Source organism: Dipodomys ordii, unplaced genomic scaffold (genome assembly GCF_000151885.1).
Source record: "Dipodomys ordii isolate 6190 unplaced genomic scaffold, Dord_2.0 Scaffold148, whole genome shotgun sequence".
Taxonomy (NCBI): domain Eukaryota; kingdom Metazoa; phylum Chordata; class Mammalia; order Rodentia; family Heteromyidae; genus Dipodomys; species Dipodomys ordii.
The window spans coordinates 4,302,461-4,320,353 of record NW_012267364.1 but is presented as its reverse complement, the minus strand read 5'-3'; the positions used below and the strand labels follow the sequence as shown (position 1 = coordinate 4,320,353).

The 17,893-nt window shown below is 40.7% G+C and overlaps 1 protein-coding gene across 1 annotated transcript in view; it reads left to right on the top strand.

Moving 5' to 3' along the window:
* Window position 1: 1 nt before the first annotated feature.
* Nrg3 (neuregulin 3) overlaps window positions 2-17,893 on the top strand; it is a gene marked incomplete at its 5' end in the record, with an annotated part of 1,028,236 nt that continues 1,010,344 nt past the window's right edge. The window contains one exon of the mRNA XM_013032069.1: window positions 2-725. Within this exon, the coding sequence (XP_012887523.1) occupies window positions 2-725 (724 nt within the window). The remainder of the gene's footprint in view (window positions 726-17,893) is intronic.

Sequence of the window (17,893 nt, the reverse complement as noted above, 5' to 3'; positions counted from 1 at the left end):
CGGCGGCGGCGGCGAAGGGGCGGCCGAGCCCCCCCGGGAGTTACGCTGTAGCGACTGCATCGTGTGGAACCGGCAGCAGACGTGGCTGTGCGTGGTACCGCTGTTCATCGGCTTCATCGGCCTGGGGCTCAGCCTCATGCTCCTCAAATGGATCGTGGTGGGCTCCGTCAAGGAGTACGTGCCCACCGACCTGGTGGACTCCAAGGGGATGGGCCAGGACCCCTTCTTCCTCTCCAAGCCCAGCTCCTTCCCCAAGGCCATGGAGACCACCACCACCACCACCACCACTTCCACCACGTCCCCCGCCACCCCCTCGGCCGGCGGCGGCGGCGCTGCCTCTTCCAGGACGCCTAACCGGATTAGCACCCGCCTAACCACCATCACGCGGGCGCCCACCCGCTTTCCCGGGCACAGGGTGCCCATCCGGGCCAGCCCGCGCTCCACCACCGCACGGAACACCGCAGCCCCCCCGACGACGGTCCTGTCCACCACGGCCCCTTTCTTCAGTAGCAGCACGCCCGGCTCGCGACCCCCGGCGCCAGGAACCCCCAGTACCCAGGCGATGCCCTCCTGGCCCACTGCGGCATATGCTACCTCCTCCTACCTTCATGATTCTACTCCTTCCTGGACCCTGTCACCCTTTCAGGATGCTGCCGCCGATTCCTCTTCTTCCTCCACCACCACCACCACCGCCGCGCCAGAAACTAGCACCAGCCCCAAATTTCGTAAGTAAACGCGAGGTCTCAACTCTTGGTTTACTACTGAGTTTCTTGTTTGACCCCCACTCCCCCCACACACACATCTTTTTTTTTTTTTTAAATCCCCTCTCGCTTCTGTTCTTCCGCCGAGCCTCCTCCCCTCTCCCAGGTTTGGGGCACTAAAAGGAAAATGAACTGGCCACCAGAGGGTGGCCAGGGGTGTGTGTGGGGTGGGGGTGGGGGGCAGGAGGAGGCCTGGCCTGCTTTGGGCCCCTGGGAAATCTCCAGCTATGGTAGTATACTGGTATGAAGAAAGTGGGTCCCGTGTGTGAACCCTGCATCTCACTCGCTTCAAAGCCTTAAGGCCAGTGCCATCCTTCCACTCTGCAGATCTGTTGGCTAGCTCCCAGATCCTCTTCTTGGGGAAGGCTGGAAATAGAGGGAAGTTCCCCGCCCTCTCCCCTCCCCCCCCTGACACCTAACTCTTTCCCATCCCGCCCTTTAAGAAGAAGGGAAATAAAATGGTCCAGTGAAGGAAGTTCCGTCAGTGCCGGTGTGGATGTGGGGTGGTCTGATGGAGATGTAGCTAGAGGTTCTTCCAGCCACCTGACCCAGGAGGGGATCAGAAAGGGTTAATTCGAAGCCATTGGGGAAGGCAGGAAAAAGAGATCTAAGGGAAAAGGCTACACTGATCCCCCTCCTGCTCCCCAGCCTGCCCATGGCCTTTGCATGGCGTAAAAATTGGTCCGGTGGCCACTGGGAGTGAGTTAACCGGCAGAGGGCTAGGGGGCTGCCCCAGGGGTCTTGATGAAGGAGGTTCCCCCCCCCTCAGCTCTGCCAAGCCTTTGCTTTTGTTCTTTCCCCAAAGGTGGGGTGTGAACCTCTTCTTTCTCTCCATACCACAAAAATATAGGAAGGCTAGGTTGAGTTTTTCGTACCGGGAGGTGAGAACATCCAACCCTTTTGTAACATGTCACCCTCTGAATGAAGCATGAACCCGGTAGTCCTGGCTCATATGGTGACAGTACAGCTGGTTGAGCCCAAGCAAGAAAGCTATCTCTGCATGGCAGGTGTGTCTTCCTTATTTTATAAAGGTTTGGGTGACTAAACTTGACCTCCCACCTCATCCCTCACTTTAATTCTAAAACATCTCAGGAAGCCTATATTTAGCTGCCTATGAATCCGGCTAAGAGAAATACTTTGTACAACCTGTGAAGGTTATTTAGGACAAACCTTCAGCATGTCAGTTCAAGTCTGCTAACAATCTATTCATCATAAATCAAACAACCCCCGCCCCCCCAAAAAACCCTAATGAAACAAAACCAAAAACCCCTTCCTGACTGAGCTGTCTTGATAGCCTATTTCTGTTTTGAGCTCTAATATCTGTGGGGAAAGAGAGATAGCTCATCATTAACTCTTCAGTGTTGGGAGGAATTCCCTGTTTGCTTTCAGTCACCTGGTCATTTTTCATTTTCCAGACCTGGGATCTTACCTGAGGTGTTGTTTAACCCTTGAAACTTCATGCGTATGTGTGTACGATTTAGTGCACTTGTAAGTAAGGTCCAGAAAAGAGAGTCCCTTTGCTTATACTTTGCTTCAGAAAATAGAACTGGCTAGCAGATAAACTGAGAGACAGGCAGGAAAGGCGAAGGAAGGATTCTGCCACAAACTAGAATGGCAGTAGAAAGCAGTAAGTAGCTTCTCTGGGCTCTGGTTGAAACAGTCATTTTTGAAAGCATATTTTCCCAGGAGGGTTTTAGCAATTCCTCTGAGCATATTAGCTTGAGTTTTGTGGAGGGATAAAGGATGTGTGTGTGTGTGTGTGTGTGTGTGTGTGTGTGTGTGTGTGTGTGTGTGGTGTGTGTGTGTGTGTGTAGGCATATGTAGTGGATTTTAAAAAAAAGGAGTATGTATATGTGGAAGACCCCGGATTTTTATCTCTTTTGATGCAGTTGATATGAATAATGAAGAGTGGGTGTACTTTCCAGTCTTCTTGTATATGTGTGTGGGGGGGGAGGGGCATTTCATATTCTTTCTCAATTGATTCCCTTATGTTCCATTCTAAGGAGGTCTTTAAAGAAAAACCGAAGGTGAAGGTATTTATTTCTGCCCCTCAGTGTGCTCTTTCCTCATTGTGCAGAAGGGAATGGCAGCCTGTTTAATAAATAATGATTATTGAGCGGGCTCTCAGCCCTAAGGAAAAAGGGGGGGAGGGTGGTGGTATCTATAAAGCTTGTCAATGCTCACATAAACCTATAAGCAGTATTCATTTATTTGAAGCTGAGGTACAGTTTTTTCTCTATTCTAAACCTCTAACACAGACACAAATCCATGGATTAAAATGCAAGTATGCAAATTCAGGTAGAAAAATGACCTGGTTTGCATACATCAACCAGAGAAATCTTAATGAAGTTAGATTATGCAGATTCCAAAAGAGATGCATTTAGGATTTATGGTAATTCAAAGAAAAAGTGTCATTTTTATTTTATTTTTTCATCTAGACTAAGGATTATTAATACAAGGAAATAAAGCTTTGGAGGGATTATTCTGTAGTCAGAATTGTGGCCTAAATTGTTGACATTTTTATTTTCAACTTATTTTGATTATGCCATTAAAGTTCCCAGGAGAGAAATTTCCCGTTTTCTCCCTTGTCTCCAACCTCCATACTTTAGTGGATTTTTTTTTCTTCTCTCTTTTCTTTCTCTTTCAATTGGAAAATATTGTCTTCTGGTATGGCATCTGAAGACCATGGTTAAGGATGCTGCTCTGATTTGTGAGATTGTTTTACAGCTAAGGCCGTGGCTCTTGAATCAGACATCTCAAGTCTTAGAGAATAAATGTCTTTGTGTTCATCTTCCAGCAGTCAGAAGGCTCATGTCTGCAAAGGCAGCAAGGCTTTTTGAGTGGAAGTAGCTGGTTCACTGAGAATGAATGAACACACTTGCTAATGGATAATGGGATTCTTGCAAGGAAAGCTATTTTTGCTATGGGGAATGCCCAGTTGAGAGGATGGTTACTCATTTCTGGAAGAATTGAGGATCTGTAGATTCGTATCCTAGACTGCAGGAGAAAGAGGGCTTGGAATTTGACTCTTGTTTTCCTGTCATCCATCCCTTAGAACATGGGCTGGAACAAAAGTTTTCTGTGGCCCTAGAATCTCTTGGCTTCCCAGTTGCCCAGTACTTCACTTGCCTTTTCTTTAGACTCTTTTTAAATAAATATCTTAAACATATTGCTAGTGGGGAACTGTTTTGAAGTGTCTTGGGAACAGGTCACTACAGACAAGAGAAGAAAGCCTGTGTCCAATGTACAGATAGCCTTTTCCCTTTCATAATACTTGGGGTTAGGTTTTCAGATACAATTTTCTTTCTTTTTTTGTTTTTGGGTCCAGTCGTGGGGCCTAAACTCTGGGCCTGGGCGCTGTCCCTCAGCTCTTCAGCTCAAGGCTAGCGCTCTACCACTTGAGCCACAGCGCCACTTCTGGCTTTTTTCTTTTTGCTTATGTGGTGCTGAGGAATTGAACCCAGGGCCTCGAGCATACAAGGCAAGCACTCTACCACTGAGCCACCTTCCCAGCCCCTCAGATACAATTTTCTATACAATGTTTTCAGATACAAATTTGTGGTTTGTCAGTGTGAATATGGATTATTTTAGAGTCTTGGAATTCTTTGTGCCACTTAAGAGCTGTTGAACAGGTGGAAGGCCAGATTCAGTGGCTAAAGATATCGATGCAAATTCTTTGTCACATCTGGAAAGTTATTTAGTTAATTCCAGTGAATAAGATCACATACATTGAAATATCTTCAGAGAAAAACTGAGAATAAAATGCTGTGGATGCTTAAATATGAGCCATAAATCTCAGTCTTTAAAATACATTTGAATTGCTTGTGAATCGAACCAAAATTTTAATTTTACTTTCTTCAATTTAATTTATTGAGATCTGTTTATGGACAACATTAATCATACCTATAGTGATTTTTTAAGAGAGCCATTGATGAAGTCAACTATTTTGTTTTCCTTTTCAACATGTTTATGTTTTCTGGAGTGAAGTGCTTTTGGTTACTTTGTAAGCTGACTCAGATATAACTTGTTAAATCAAGTTACTCCTATATCTTATGCTTTATGTACATGAGTCAAGGCTTTTAAGGAATTACAGAATGGCAAATTCTGACCCTGTTCATGCCTGTTGGCCAGCATTAGAGGACTCAGAGCTGAGTGTCAATATTTTTTGTGAAATCCACTTGAGAGCTACATCTATGAGCACATGCTACAACCTACAGATTATGGGGCTTTTCTGCGTTAACAATTCCACTGTACAGTTTGGTTTTTCAGACACTTCTGTTAGAATTCATATTCCTGTCCAAAATATAGATATGGCAATGGGCATAGATCAACAGGACTATTTTTTATAGCTCCTTTGAGTTTGCCCGTAATGCATAAAGATGAAGTGCTTTAAACTTTCCTTCTCAATTCTTCAGGATCAAGGCTAGGATGAATGTACTTTTACTTAGGAGAAAGTCCCTTTTGAGGATTGATATGTGGATACAGATATCCTGTGTCTATGCAATCTCCAAGACAGACATCTGAAAGCACAATGCTGATCCACAAGCTCTTGAGAGAAAGATCATCAACTAAAATAAGCTGGTTTGTGGCAATTTCTCTGTTATTAAAGAACTCAAGGCTTCTGAAACCACATTGAGCCACCAACAGTGCCATGCTGGGGAAATCCGGTGATGTGGGAACATTTTGTCTCCTCCCTCTGCATTTTCCCAGTGCTTCCTTCCTTCCTGGTGGCACTGCCATGTAAAGAGAGGTGAATTTCAACTGATTCCTTTTCGTTGAAATCCTTCTTTTGTCATAACCTTTCATATCTAGTGCCAAGCCTATCTCGGTTTTCTGTCAGGGATGTTGAAAATGGAACACAGAAGTTGGCCCTGAAATGTATGAGAGCAAAGAAAGAGCTATAAATCTCAGTCTTTAAAATGCATTTGAATTGCTTCTGAATCGAACCGAAATTCATTCTTTTTCCCTTTCTTTCAGTCTGTTTTTTTTTCTTCTTTCTTTTTGGCATTCAGACTTCTATGTTGGGTAAAGCACAGTTCTTTATGGCCAGGACAGGAACCACTGAGATGTTATGAGCTCTCTGGAATTGTTCTTGTCTACAACCAGCAATTTCTTTCTAGATCCATGTGGCATCCAACAACAGGAAGGAGGAATAGACTCAGCTATGGAATGAAAGGGTGAAAATATCTCTAAATAGGTGTTTCCTATTCAGGCAGCCATCAATGAAAACCATAACACATGCATTAAGCTTGGATTTCCACTTTCACTATTTGAACTAATGATGTCACACATTCCTGCAGTCCCTAGTCTTTCATTGTGTTTAGTCCTGGCTCTGACAGAAATTTCCCTGTTGACTTGATTTTTTTTCTTCTTGGAGAGTTATTAAATGTCTTCAATCTTGCAAAAAATGAGGGATTCTAAAATCTTGGTGGAAAACTACTACTTATTTGTGTATTAGGTCCATTTACAAACCACATTAATTTTTAATCATCATTCATTGGTTGATTCTACATGATTGTTGTAGAATTGAACATGTGTTCCTAACATTGTTTTGTGCTGTATGTCAAACATTTTATTTTTCAAGGTGAATTAATTGACTATTTGTTTGTCATTCCATTACTGCTTTAGTGGATTGGTTGATTTAAAAAGTTTGTAAAAGTAATTTCTTTTTCTTTTTTGTGGGTATATGCTGATACTGTGGCTTGAACTCAGAGCCGGAATGTTGGCCCTTAGCTTTCTCACTCAAGCCACACTCTACTTCTTTGTTTTTTGGTGCTTAATTGGAAATGAGAGTTTCATGGACATTCCAGCTTTGGTTGACTTAGAACTGTGATCCTCAGATCTCAGCCTCTTAAGTAGCTAGGATTAGAGGCATGAGTCAGAGATGCTTAGCTTAAAATTAATTTCTTAAAAAGGAGAAAATTTAAAGAAAATGTAACTTATACAATGTACATTCTCTCATATCTTGTCATGTAAAGGGTAAGTGAGGCAGGAAATGGGTTGACTGATTATTTTCATCTGAGAGCATGTAAGGCCACGAGAGTTAGGTAAAACATTGGTGCTGGTTGGCTTTCAGCCTGAGGCATCTTTTGTCACCTCCATAGACTCTAGTTCTTATGTGTCCTGAATCTGTCCAGTCTTTTCTTCTGGGAAGGTGACACACACACAGTAGATTTTTTCTGTGGAAGTCTGCTTGGATTCATCCAGTGAGTTTAATCATCATTTCTTACCCTGTACTTGATAGGAGTTTGATAAATCCTACTTTGGATACAAGTCAATTACAGAGAAGTTCCAGAATTTGGGGTTAGCTGAGTGAGAACAGGAAATCTGAAATCTACACAAATGTGGAGAAAGAGTATTTCTCTCTCCCTCTGTGCCATTTCTGCACTGTGATTGTCACTGTATTTTACATTATGGAGAGAAGTTAGTTGAAAATTGGTAATATCTACATCCCACTGTATTCCCATCACCAGTTATTGCGAATTAGATTTTGGGGGGAATAATACGTTTACTTTGCCTATTAAAATTTCTTACAGTTATATGTGTTTGTGCTTGGGAGAACTTTAATACTAGCACTTCAAATATCTTCAAGTCTGTGTTTCTTAGAAAACTCAATCTAAATCCTATCTCAAGGTATTACTTTTTGTTGTTATAAGTTTTAACTTTTTATTTTTAAATAATTTTTATTGAGATTAAGTGATTACATAAATTTCACAAATTTCACAGTATTGTGGTATTGTGATCCTTAGTTAAAGTCATAAATACATTTTGTCATAAGGCAAATTGTCATTATCATGGTCTATAAAGTTTGTGATTTCTATGAGCTTGGATAATACAACTATTTCTTCCATGTTGGGTGATATGTACATTTCTTTCCTTTTGCTTAGTGTTAACTGTTCTGTCTTTCCCTCTCATTCCCTCCCTCCCATTGCTGCCCTTGGGTTGCTTAGTTCATTTTCATCAATGTCCAGTGCAGCTGATGGACCCCTCTGTTGTATTTTTTCCCCTGTTTCCCTCTGATTCTGTGCCCTCCTCCTAGTTTCCTTCAGATGGGCACATGTATATACCATATCTTGAGGTCAAGATCTTGGAGTCATTTAGAAATGATATGACAAATTAAGTAGAGGCCTTTTGTTTTTTGAGGCCTGTATGCTTTGTCAAATCTCCTTGCTTTTTGAATTTAACATCCATATATCAGGGAGACAGACCATGTGCTGTTTGTCTCTCTAATCTTGGCTTACCTCACTCAACATGATTTGTTCTAGTTCTATCCATTAAGATAGATCATTGTACATAAATAAAAAATTTCCATTCTTGGGCATAGAAGATGGCAATCAGAATCAATCTTGTACAAGTAAATTCTGAATGAAGTTCCAGAAATGTAGCCACTTCCACTGGTGAGGCTTGAAGAACTTTCTGGATGTAATGCACACGTGTGTATAATGCATGATTCATGGATAGGATATAGGCTAGAAGCTCACTTTACTTGAGTAAAGTATATAGTTACATCAGCATAAATATCATATAGCTAGCATTACGAGAAGGGTGTACTTTTTGTGTAAACTCTTTGAAAACATTTTTTAAAGTTTTAGTAGGGATTAATTTTAAGTTGACTCGGTTAAAGTAAGGATAAATGGAGAAGAGAAACATTTTCCGTACTCCACGCAGGAATGTGAGTTAAAGACTCAAAATGGTAGCTCCTCTCTAGAAATTTTATACTGAAAACAATTCTTGAACATTACCCAGTCTGTCTGGCAAAATATCCTTCCCCAAACTACATACAGACAAAAACTATGATCATCCTGTAAATTGCCAGGGACTTAGAAGTTCATCAACAGAAATGTACCCTTTCCTCATCAATTTGAGATCATATCCTCTTGTTTTTCTCTGCCTTGACTTTTACTTTTAGTATAGTGGGAGGACTCTTTGCAGAATCTCAGTCTTAGAAGGGGCTCGAAACTTGAAGTAATAATACAAGTGTGATTTGTACATTCTTTGTCAGTGTATTTTTGATCTACAGACTCAGTGGCAATCATATCTAGCCTAGGTATGATTATCTCCAACATTTAAGTAATGGAACTGGTTTTAGTGTGGTTTACACAATATGCCTAAGATGTGCTTAAGTTGTGTCATTTGGCTGATCAGGGTTATGGGAAGATTGTTTTGGAGAAAAATCTCTCTCAGTATCCTAATCCATTCATATAGTACCTCTGTGGACATTACCTTATTTCAAGCATTTGGCCCTTGCATACTGATATTTATTGCTATCAGCTCCAGAAAAGCTGAATCTACTGGGTTGCTATTCTTTGCACAATTAAGAAAGAGCATGTCTAATCAGAGAAATTGCCTTTTCAATTTGAGGAGGAATTCAGATGCTTGAATGAAGATAATCATTCTATAAACTTCGTTTTTAGTCTCATTGAGGTATAACTGATATATTAAACACCAGCACATATTTCATACACACATTTTGATGATCTTGATGATTTTGATGATCTTGAACATAGGTGTACACTCTTCATATCAACACCACAGGCAGTGTAAACAGATCCATGTTCTTTAAGAACTTTTTTTATGGGTTTATTTTATTTATTTTTATTTTTTGAGGTAAAAACACTAGACGAGATTTATCAAAAGTGTGCAGTTATTCATTGCTAACTGGGTTTTAACTTCATAAAACAGACCTGTCTCAAGCTTGGGTAATCGAATCCCATATTCACTGAATTAAAAAAAAATGACCTTAGGTCTATTTCTTCTATTCCTTGAACTTCCAGTCCTTGATTTTGCTAACTCCCTATTTTCTCCTTTGCCTTCTTGGTGATGATTCAAAATAACACTGTCAGAAAACAGTTTCAGACTTTTATTTCTTTGCTTCCTCAAATTTTGTCAAAATTGTCTTCTCTGCCCATTCCAAATTTACTCTTGATTACAGCAGTTACAGCATCATATGCTGACAATGATCAATGGGAAAGTGTCAGAGAATGTGTGGAGTGATAGCTTTGTGGTTCTCCAGACGCTAAGATATGTCCCCTAACGAGTAAATGATGGGTGACGCACCAGGTGGGCATCCTGAAGAGACTTCAGTCCCCATTTGGAGCCCTGCTGGTCCTTAAGCAGTGCTGAGATGAAGAATACTGAAAACATCCTGATATGATGCAAAGGATGCTCCAAGAAAGGCTCTGCCATTTCTTACTTATTTGGCATTTTTTGTGTATAAGGGGTCATTCTTTTTAGCTAAAAGAAAAACTGTTCTAGCTGGTGGCTCAAGCCTGTAATCCTAGCTACTCAGAAGGCTGAGATCCGAGGATCATGGTTCAAAGCCATTAACTCATGAATTATTGAAGTTCAGTGAGTTTACTGGCTCTTCTAGCCTGCAGATGTAGGACAGTATTTAGAAAAATTGCTACATTGGATATATATGTATATATATATGTGTATATGTATATATACACATATATATGTATACATATATGTATATGTATACATATACATATATGTATATGTATACATATATGTACACACATACATATACATATATATGTATATACACATATACACACACACATATATATACACGTATATATGTGTATATATATATCAATAGAAACCAATCATGTACATGAACCAATCACAGTCTATTTGAGGGATGGGATGGAAGGAAAATATAAAATCGGGATGTTAATGTTGGGTCTTAGAGAGAAGATCTCAGGTGTAATATGAATGGATGGGATGGTTAATCTGAAGATTTGTAGGAGCTGCAGCCCTCTTGCAGAATCACAAAGTGAGATGATTGATAACATGTGTGGGCCATGGACTTGTAAGACTGAGAATGAGTGGGTCTCAACGTCCCTTGGAGAGCCTCTAAGACATGAGAAGTAAAATTAAATAAATAATTATTCAGAGTAAAGAAAATATAACACGGTTCTACTTATATTATCTTTAATGGTGATTATCTTTGGGTATAAGGCAGAGAAAATGGAAGGAGACACAGGGGTAGAGTCTCGCACTATTGATGTGTGCTTTGTTCTGGGAGCTGGTTAGACAAGTAGGTTCTGGTCATTACAATTTACCAACCTGTGTTGTGATTTGTGTACTTTTGATGTACATCTACACAAACAATAAAGGAAATATTTTGAAACAGTCTTGTGGCCATTACCATCCTGAGCTGCCAGGGTAGTGGACTGAGTTTATGGATTTTTCCATTTATAGTCTCTGGGTCATAGCTCTGAGCTTTTGTTGTTCATATTTCATTGTCTGAGAGACACAATGATGGCTGGACTGGCTTCTGCAGCTTGATTTTCAGGATCTTAGCTTGGGGGAGACTCTATGCAGAACCCCAATCCTTTTAGACTTACTAGACTCTTCTGAGTGTTTACCTTGTGTGTATATGGAGACAAATTGCCTTCACCCACATTGATTGTGTCTCTGATACAGCATCTTTTCCCCACTTTCCCCATATTTCATACATCTATACTTATGTGTGCATCCAGAGAGAGTGCCGTTGTCACAGTTTTGCAAACATCAAAGTGCATAATAGACAAGAAAGATAGTTTATCAACTTATGGTTTTGTATGTCCCACAAAATAATAAAGTTCTGAAAAGTCTTTACCGGTCCATTTCAGAAGCCAAGATCAGTGCTGACAAAGGTTGTTTCAAAGGGGAATTAACTGAAGCAGAGATGGAGAGGTGAGGCCAAAGCAAGTCCCGCCCTGTGGGAACCAGTGTGAGCCATGGCCTGGCAGGTGCTGAAGGTCTCTCTTGGGATGTAGCCTGGCAGGCTGATTTGAGCATGGAAGGAAGTGGCTGAAATTATGCCACATTCAAGAGTGGGGTAAGACAGTGACAATACCTGTGGTATTTTCAGAAAGTACAAGTTCTCTGGGATGAGCTGGAGAGAGAAGAACATGCAGGGAATTTTAAAGATTCCCCAAGGCTAACTTGTTCCAAATTATTCAGAGCTCTGGTCTCTCATTTGTGCAGGGATCTATTTAAGTATTGACTTCATTCCAAAGCTGCTTCAAAGTGCTGCAAGAAGTGGAGGAACTGCTGTGTCTTCAGGATATTTAGTTTATCCTTCATCATATCAACACAGCCCTAGGTTTAACCCAAAATAACAGCTTTCGAATATCTAAACATTTGCAAGTGAGATAGGAGGAGAATTGCAAGAAGAAAGTCTTGATTGCACAGCTTCACCTAAATTAACCTGTGACTGATTTCAGATGTTTGAGAGGCAAAACTCCTTTATGACTTGCTTGCCATCTTATCCTTCTGGTTCTGGGATCCAGAATGTTCTTTCTTTCTATCTCTTTTCTTTTCCTTTCTTCCTTCCTTCCTTCCTTCCTTCCTCCCTCCCTCCCTCCCTCCCCCTCTCTCTCTCTTTCCTTCTTTCTTTTTTTTCCCTGGAGCTAGTGTGGGGACTTGAACTCAAGGCTTTGTTGTCCCTTAGCTTTTTTTTCCATATATATTTTTTATTGTAAAAATACTGTACAGAGGGGTTTACAGTTGCATGAGGAAGGTAATGAATACATTTCCTTTCCAGCATTGTTACCTCCTCCCTTGTTTTCCCCCTACCATCCCTTCCCTCCCCACCTCCCCAACTCCTCCCCTTCCCCTGACAGTCCTTTAGCTTTTTTGTTGGAGGCTGCTGCGGTGCTTTCTCACTTGAGCCACAGCTCAACTTCTGACTTTTGGGTGGTTAATTGGAAATAAGAGTCTCACTAACTTTCCTGCCTGGGATGACTTTGAACTTCTACCCTCAGATCTCAGATTGCATGTGTGAGCTACCTGTGCTCAGCTGGGGAGTCTCTCTGTGTCTCTCTCTCTTTCTCACCTTTGAGACTTGAGTGCTGATTTTGAAGAGGGAGTATGAGCATTCAAGAAGAATGTTGCTTTTCGTGCTCTGCACGCAACATGTAGAGAGGAAGGAGTCAGTGTGTGCAAGATGAGGCTTTCATGTGGCATTCTGGAAAGCTCCTGAGATACACAAGCACCATGAATGTATCTTGGTGCTGACTGCTAAAATTAGTCATCTCCTTCTGAGGAGATCGAGGTCCATCCCTATTTCTCACTTCTGGCTTGCTAGTGGTTTACCAGAGAGAGGGGCTGTAGCACTGTGGAAGTGCAAATACTAGAAGTGAGTACTAATAGCCCACAGCCTCTCTCCTATATTTTTCACTGATCAGATAATTTTCAATGATGTCAACATTTCTAATAGGCCAGCTGCTATGTACTGCTGTTATTTAGTTGGAATATTTTCACTTCATTTTATTGACTTGGAGAATGGGAAATTTTCTCACTTATTTGTTCAAGTCTTTGTATATTTGATCAAAGAATGTTTTTTAGTTTTTTTATTTTTTTGAGGAAAAGAAGGCAGTAAAATAGATTTAGCAATGTCAAGATAGAATCTGCATCTCTCCTTTATCCTGCCCCCCACATATTTTGCAAGCTTCTAAATGGCTTTCTGTGGTACCATACCAACACTCATCTTTCATTGTGAACTTCTCTGAGTAGTTTATGATAAATAATGAAATGCTGTTTCTAACAATGCATTGCAGATGGCCAAGTGTTGTAAAAGACTGAGTTCTTATTACTTCTAGATGATTAGATTATATAAACAGTTTAACCCAAAGAGAAGAGTTCAAGTGGACCAAGTTGCTCTTGAAGCACAGTCCTCCTGTCTAGCGAATGCCTTCTGACAGGGTTTCTAAACCTGGATTCAGTATGGGTTGCTGCATAAACAATTGCCTTGTTGAATTGCAAGGAGGAAGTTATGCCTTTTGCCTTTGGATTGGCTAGCAGAAATAATGCTTTAGAAGCAGGAGGGGAGAAACTTGCTGCATTGGGGCAAAAGATGAACCCCTGAATTAATTTGTTTCAAGTTGGTTTACCGTTGAATAAATGAACTCATGTGTTAGCAGTGAGTCATGTGATGCTAGCGTTCAGTAATGTAAAGATTTTGCTGGAGCACTGGTATTGAAATGAAATCTTAAAGAGAAAATATTAGCATAATTTTATCTCACCAAAGTTCTATACACACATGATTTATATTTCTTTTTCAAAACTAACATTTACCCTGTTGTTTCTGTGGTCTCATTTTCCTATTCAAAATTAGGTGTAACACCACATGCTGGTGGTGGCGCCTAAGATCCTAGTTACTCAAGAGGTGGAGATCTGAGACTCTCAGTTTGAAGCCAGCCTGGGCACAAAAGTCCTTTCAGACCCTTATCTCCAATTATCTAGCAAAAAGCTGGAAGTGGAGCTGTGGTTCAAGTGGTAAAGTACCAGCCTTGAGCAAAAAAGCCAACCAAGGGCACAAGGTTCTGAGTTTACACCCCAGTAAAAGCATGAGTCTTCACGCACACACATACTCACATACACATACACACACATGGATGCACATATACACTATATATGTGTGTGTGTGTGTGTGTACGTATCAAAATTTATGTAATTGGCAACTATTATCTCCTTGGTAGTGCACAGCAGAGCACATTTGTACAATTGTAGAGTGCTTCCAGTGTATGTGCAGTCTTGCATCCTGGTTATTAGAAAATGCTCCATCTCTATGTGTTAGGACTGGAAGACTTTAATTGCTCACTGCAGAATGTGTTTATGTCCTGCACTCCCATTGTGAAAATTGAATTAAATTGCCAGCCTGTGAACTCTTCATCCTTAAAGGCGAAACTCTGTGGGAGAAGAAACCCTTGACAAGGTGTGATGTGTGGCCAGTGAGACTTTTTTAAACAGAAGATAAAAAACAAACCAAAAAACCAAACCCAAAACCAAAATCTGGCTGCAGGGTTAGCACTGAGAAAGCTCAGTGCTAACTGAGACTTACTGGACTTACTCCTTTGCCACATAAAATCATTTGTCCCCACAGCAACCACCCAGTAGACCTTCTACCCCTCTTGCCACCCCCCACATCTATCAGATGCAAGGTATGAAATGAATTGTGTGAAAATAGATCACACATACTGCATCCCTAGAAGAGTACTCTAGCTCTCTGTTAGTTCCTTTTCAGCATTGTGCTGGGAAGTCTACTTTAATCTTCAGTTATCAGTTCCATGCAATCTGGTGACCTTCTTGACCCTTATGAAATGCTTTCATGCCAGGAAAGTAGGGGTGCTGGAATGTTTGAGAATCTTTTTGCTTTTTCAGATGGAGAAGGATTACTGTCATGTGCTGTGGGAGACAGTCAAAAAAGAAAGCTGATTCCCGAAGCCTGCTGGATGATGCACAGTATGGAATGGCTTCCTGATCTTATGCCAAATGTGTAGGCAGAGATCGACCATTTGCAATAAAGCCCATGTGCCTACTGGGCCTGCTGGTGTCTGAGAGTGGGCCGGGGAGTTTGTGGATGATGTAGGTCTGTAACCTCATCTCCAATAGCGCCCCTTTCCCCCTCCCCCGTTGCTCTTCCTCTAGGAAGCTTTGCCAAATACACTGAGACCCACAAATTTTAACCAACTTGAGCAATTCACACCCTAAATTTTAGGAAGTGATTTTTCTCAGAGGCTGATGAGAAGATGCAACCTTAAATTGGGGGAAGTTTATGATTCTTTGCACAAAGTTGGTATTGATTACCTGTGTTTTCTTCTTCATATCTATGGAAAATTGGAAAGCTGAGAATTAGAGGAGTGTCTTTGAAAGGGAGAAAATTCATTAAGGCACAGCGAGAAAGCGGGAATGTAGGCTCAGCTCTGTTACTTGTGAGAGACTTCAGTGTAAACAAATTGATCTTTGGGCAATCAAGGTCTCCTGCAGATGAGACTGTAGGATAAGATGATCTGTGGAGCTCTTGCCGCAAAGACTGAAAACAAGTCAAGGTTCCAAGTCTGAGATGCAAGTTTTCTGGGATTTTTGCAGTTATTGGTACCATTGTTTGCCCTATCTTTGCTTTACTTACTATGCTTTCTTCCTCCTCACAAAAGATTTTGTTTTGTGTGTATTATGGGTGGGATATTTGGCAGTTCCATCATTTTTTGCAATACCCACATTTTGATGTTTTCTGTAGGTATTGTTTACACCCTGAAGGATGAAATTTACTTATTGACCACTTAAGAACTTGTCTTTCTTCTGACTGCTGTGTACATGCACACACACACACAGAAACACTTGCAGTATATACAAGAAAGTAATTGGATTCTGAGAAAGAAGGGTAAAAGGGGAACCTTGGAGGTATGATGGCCATATGCAGAATAAATTTATCTGAAAATGTAAAAAATGCATTTACTTCTAGGTATCAGAGCTGGTACCCTGAAAGAAACAAGAATTTATAGTTGCTGAATTTTACAGTCTTACAAGAAGATCAGAAGATTAGAATGTGGAGTGTGGAGGGCACTATTATGAATATATCTTTGCATTGGCCGGCCTGGGAATTATTTTTCAGGGGTAGGGGCGGGAGGGTGTGTGCCCTGGGATTTGAATTTATGGCCTTGTCCTTGTAGATAAGGTGTTCTATCAGTTGAGTCACACCTCCTGCCCCTTTTGCTCTCACTATTTGAATAGATTCTTAATTTCTGCACAAATCTGTGTAGACCATGTTCCTCCTATTTATCCTATCCATGTAACTGAGAAGACAGGTGCATGCCACAGCACCCAGGTGTTGGTTGAGATGTGCTCTGTCAAATATTCTGCACAGATTGGCCTTGAATCAGGATCCTCTTCATCTCCAACTTTCAAGAAGCCAAGAATGCAGGTGTGAATCCCCATGCTCAGCTTAGTGAGAGGATTTTGATACCAGACATCATTTTATTTATTAGATTAGAACAGAGCTCCAACAGAAGTCGTTGAATAGAATCAAACTTGTGCAACAGGGGTAGTTGCTCAATGGTAAAGCACTTGCCTTGCATGTGCAATGCCCTGGGTTTGATTCTCACTTCATCTTGAGAGAAAAATACTTCTCTATGAAACTCAAAGTGGCTACTTAATATTCTCTCCCCATCTCTTTCTCTCTCCTAACTTATTTTTCTTATTAACAGGGCATGTTCACTTATAAAATGTTGGAACATATGAGCAGTAAGAAGAAAGTAAAAAAAACAAAACTCTAATTCTACTATCCAGAGATAATTACTATTATATCAGTTTGCTGAATGTTAGTCCAATTTTCTGCTTTATGAATATGTATTTTACACACAAAAATGAAATTATACTCTAATATTAACTAACCTTTTGCAATGTATCTCAAAATGTTTCCCTGTGAAACCGCTTAAAACCCTATTTTTTTTTAAATGGCTCTGTGCTGGAAGGTATTGATAAACTAAAATAATGAGCTTATCAACTGTTGGGATTTTGAGTGCCTCAATTTTGTCATTATCCTATACAATTCTTCCCCGAACATTCATCACATGAAAAGGAAATTTGAGGCTCATTGTGTCTATAAAATATGACATGTTTTATTTATTTTTTATTTTTACTTTATTTTATTTTTTTATTGTGAAAATACTGTACAGAGAGGTTACAGTTACATGGGCAAGATAATGAGTACACTTCTTATCAAGCATTGTAGCCTCCTCCTTTGTTTCCCCTTCCCATCCCTTCCCATTCTCCCCTCGCCCCCACCCAATCCTCCCCCCTATCCTCCCCCCCACCAAAGTTGTAAAGTTCATTTTAGACATAACGACTTGTACATCTCATTGTTGCAACGGGTCCACCTGTATCCCTATTTAGACGATTTGTTTTTCCCCTTCCCCTCCACAAATTATACCGACATCAAATACAGTGAAAACAGGGGTTAGACTGTGGGGGAGGGACATACAAAGCAACAATGAAATAATCTTATACATGTGTTAGAAACAATCAATCGCATGAAAGAACAAAAACATTTGAATACATATCTTAGGGTTCATTTCCCTAACATCTCCTTATCTGACTTTTCTGCTTGACTCAGACATATACTAGATATGACATGTTTTAATATCCTGCATTTAGAATTTTCTTACCCAGTTAACCATTTGAATCATACCAGTAGAATGTTACAATGACTATTCTTCAACAATGTTCCATAGTCTGAGGTGATCTGGGATTAGTGGTGCATGCCAGTAATCCTAGCGGTTGGGGGGTGGAGGCAGGAGAATCCTGTTTTCCAGGCCAGCTTGAACAACTTTGACACTGTTCAAACAAACAAACAAAAA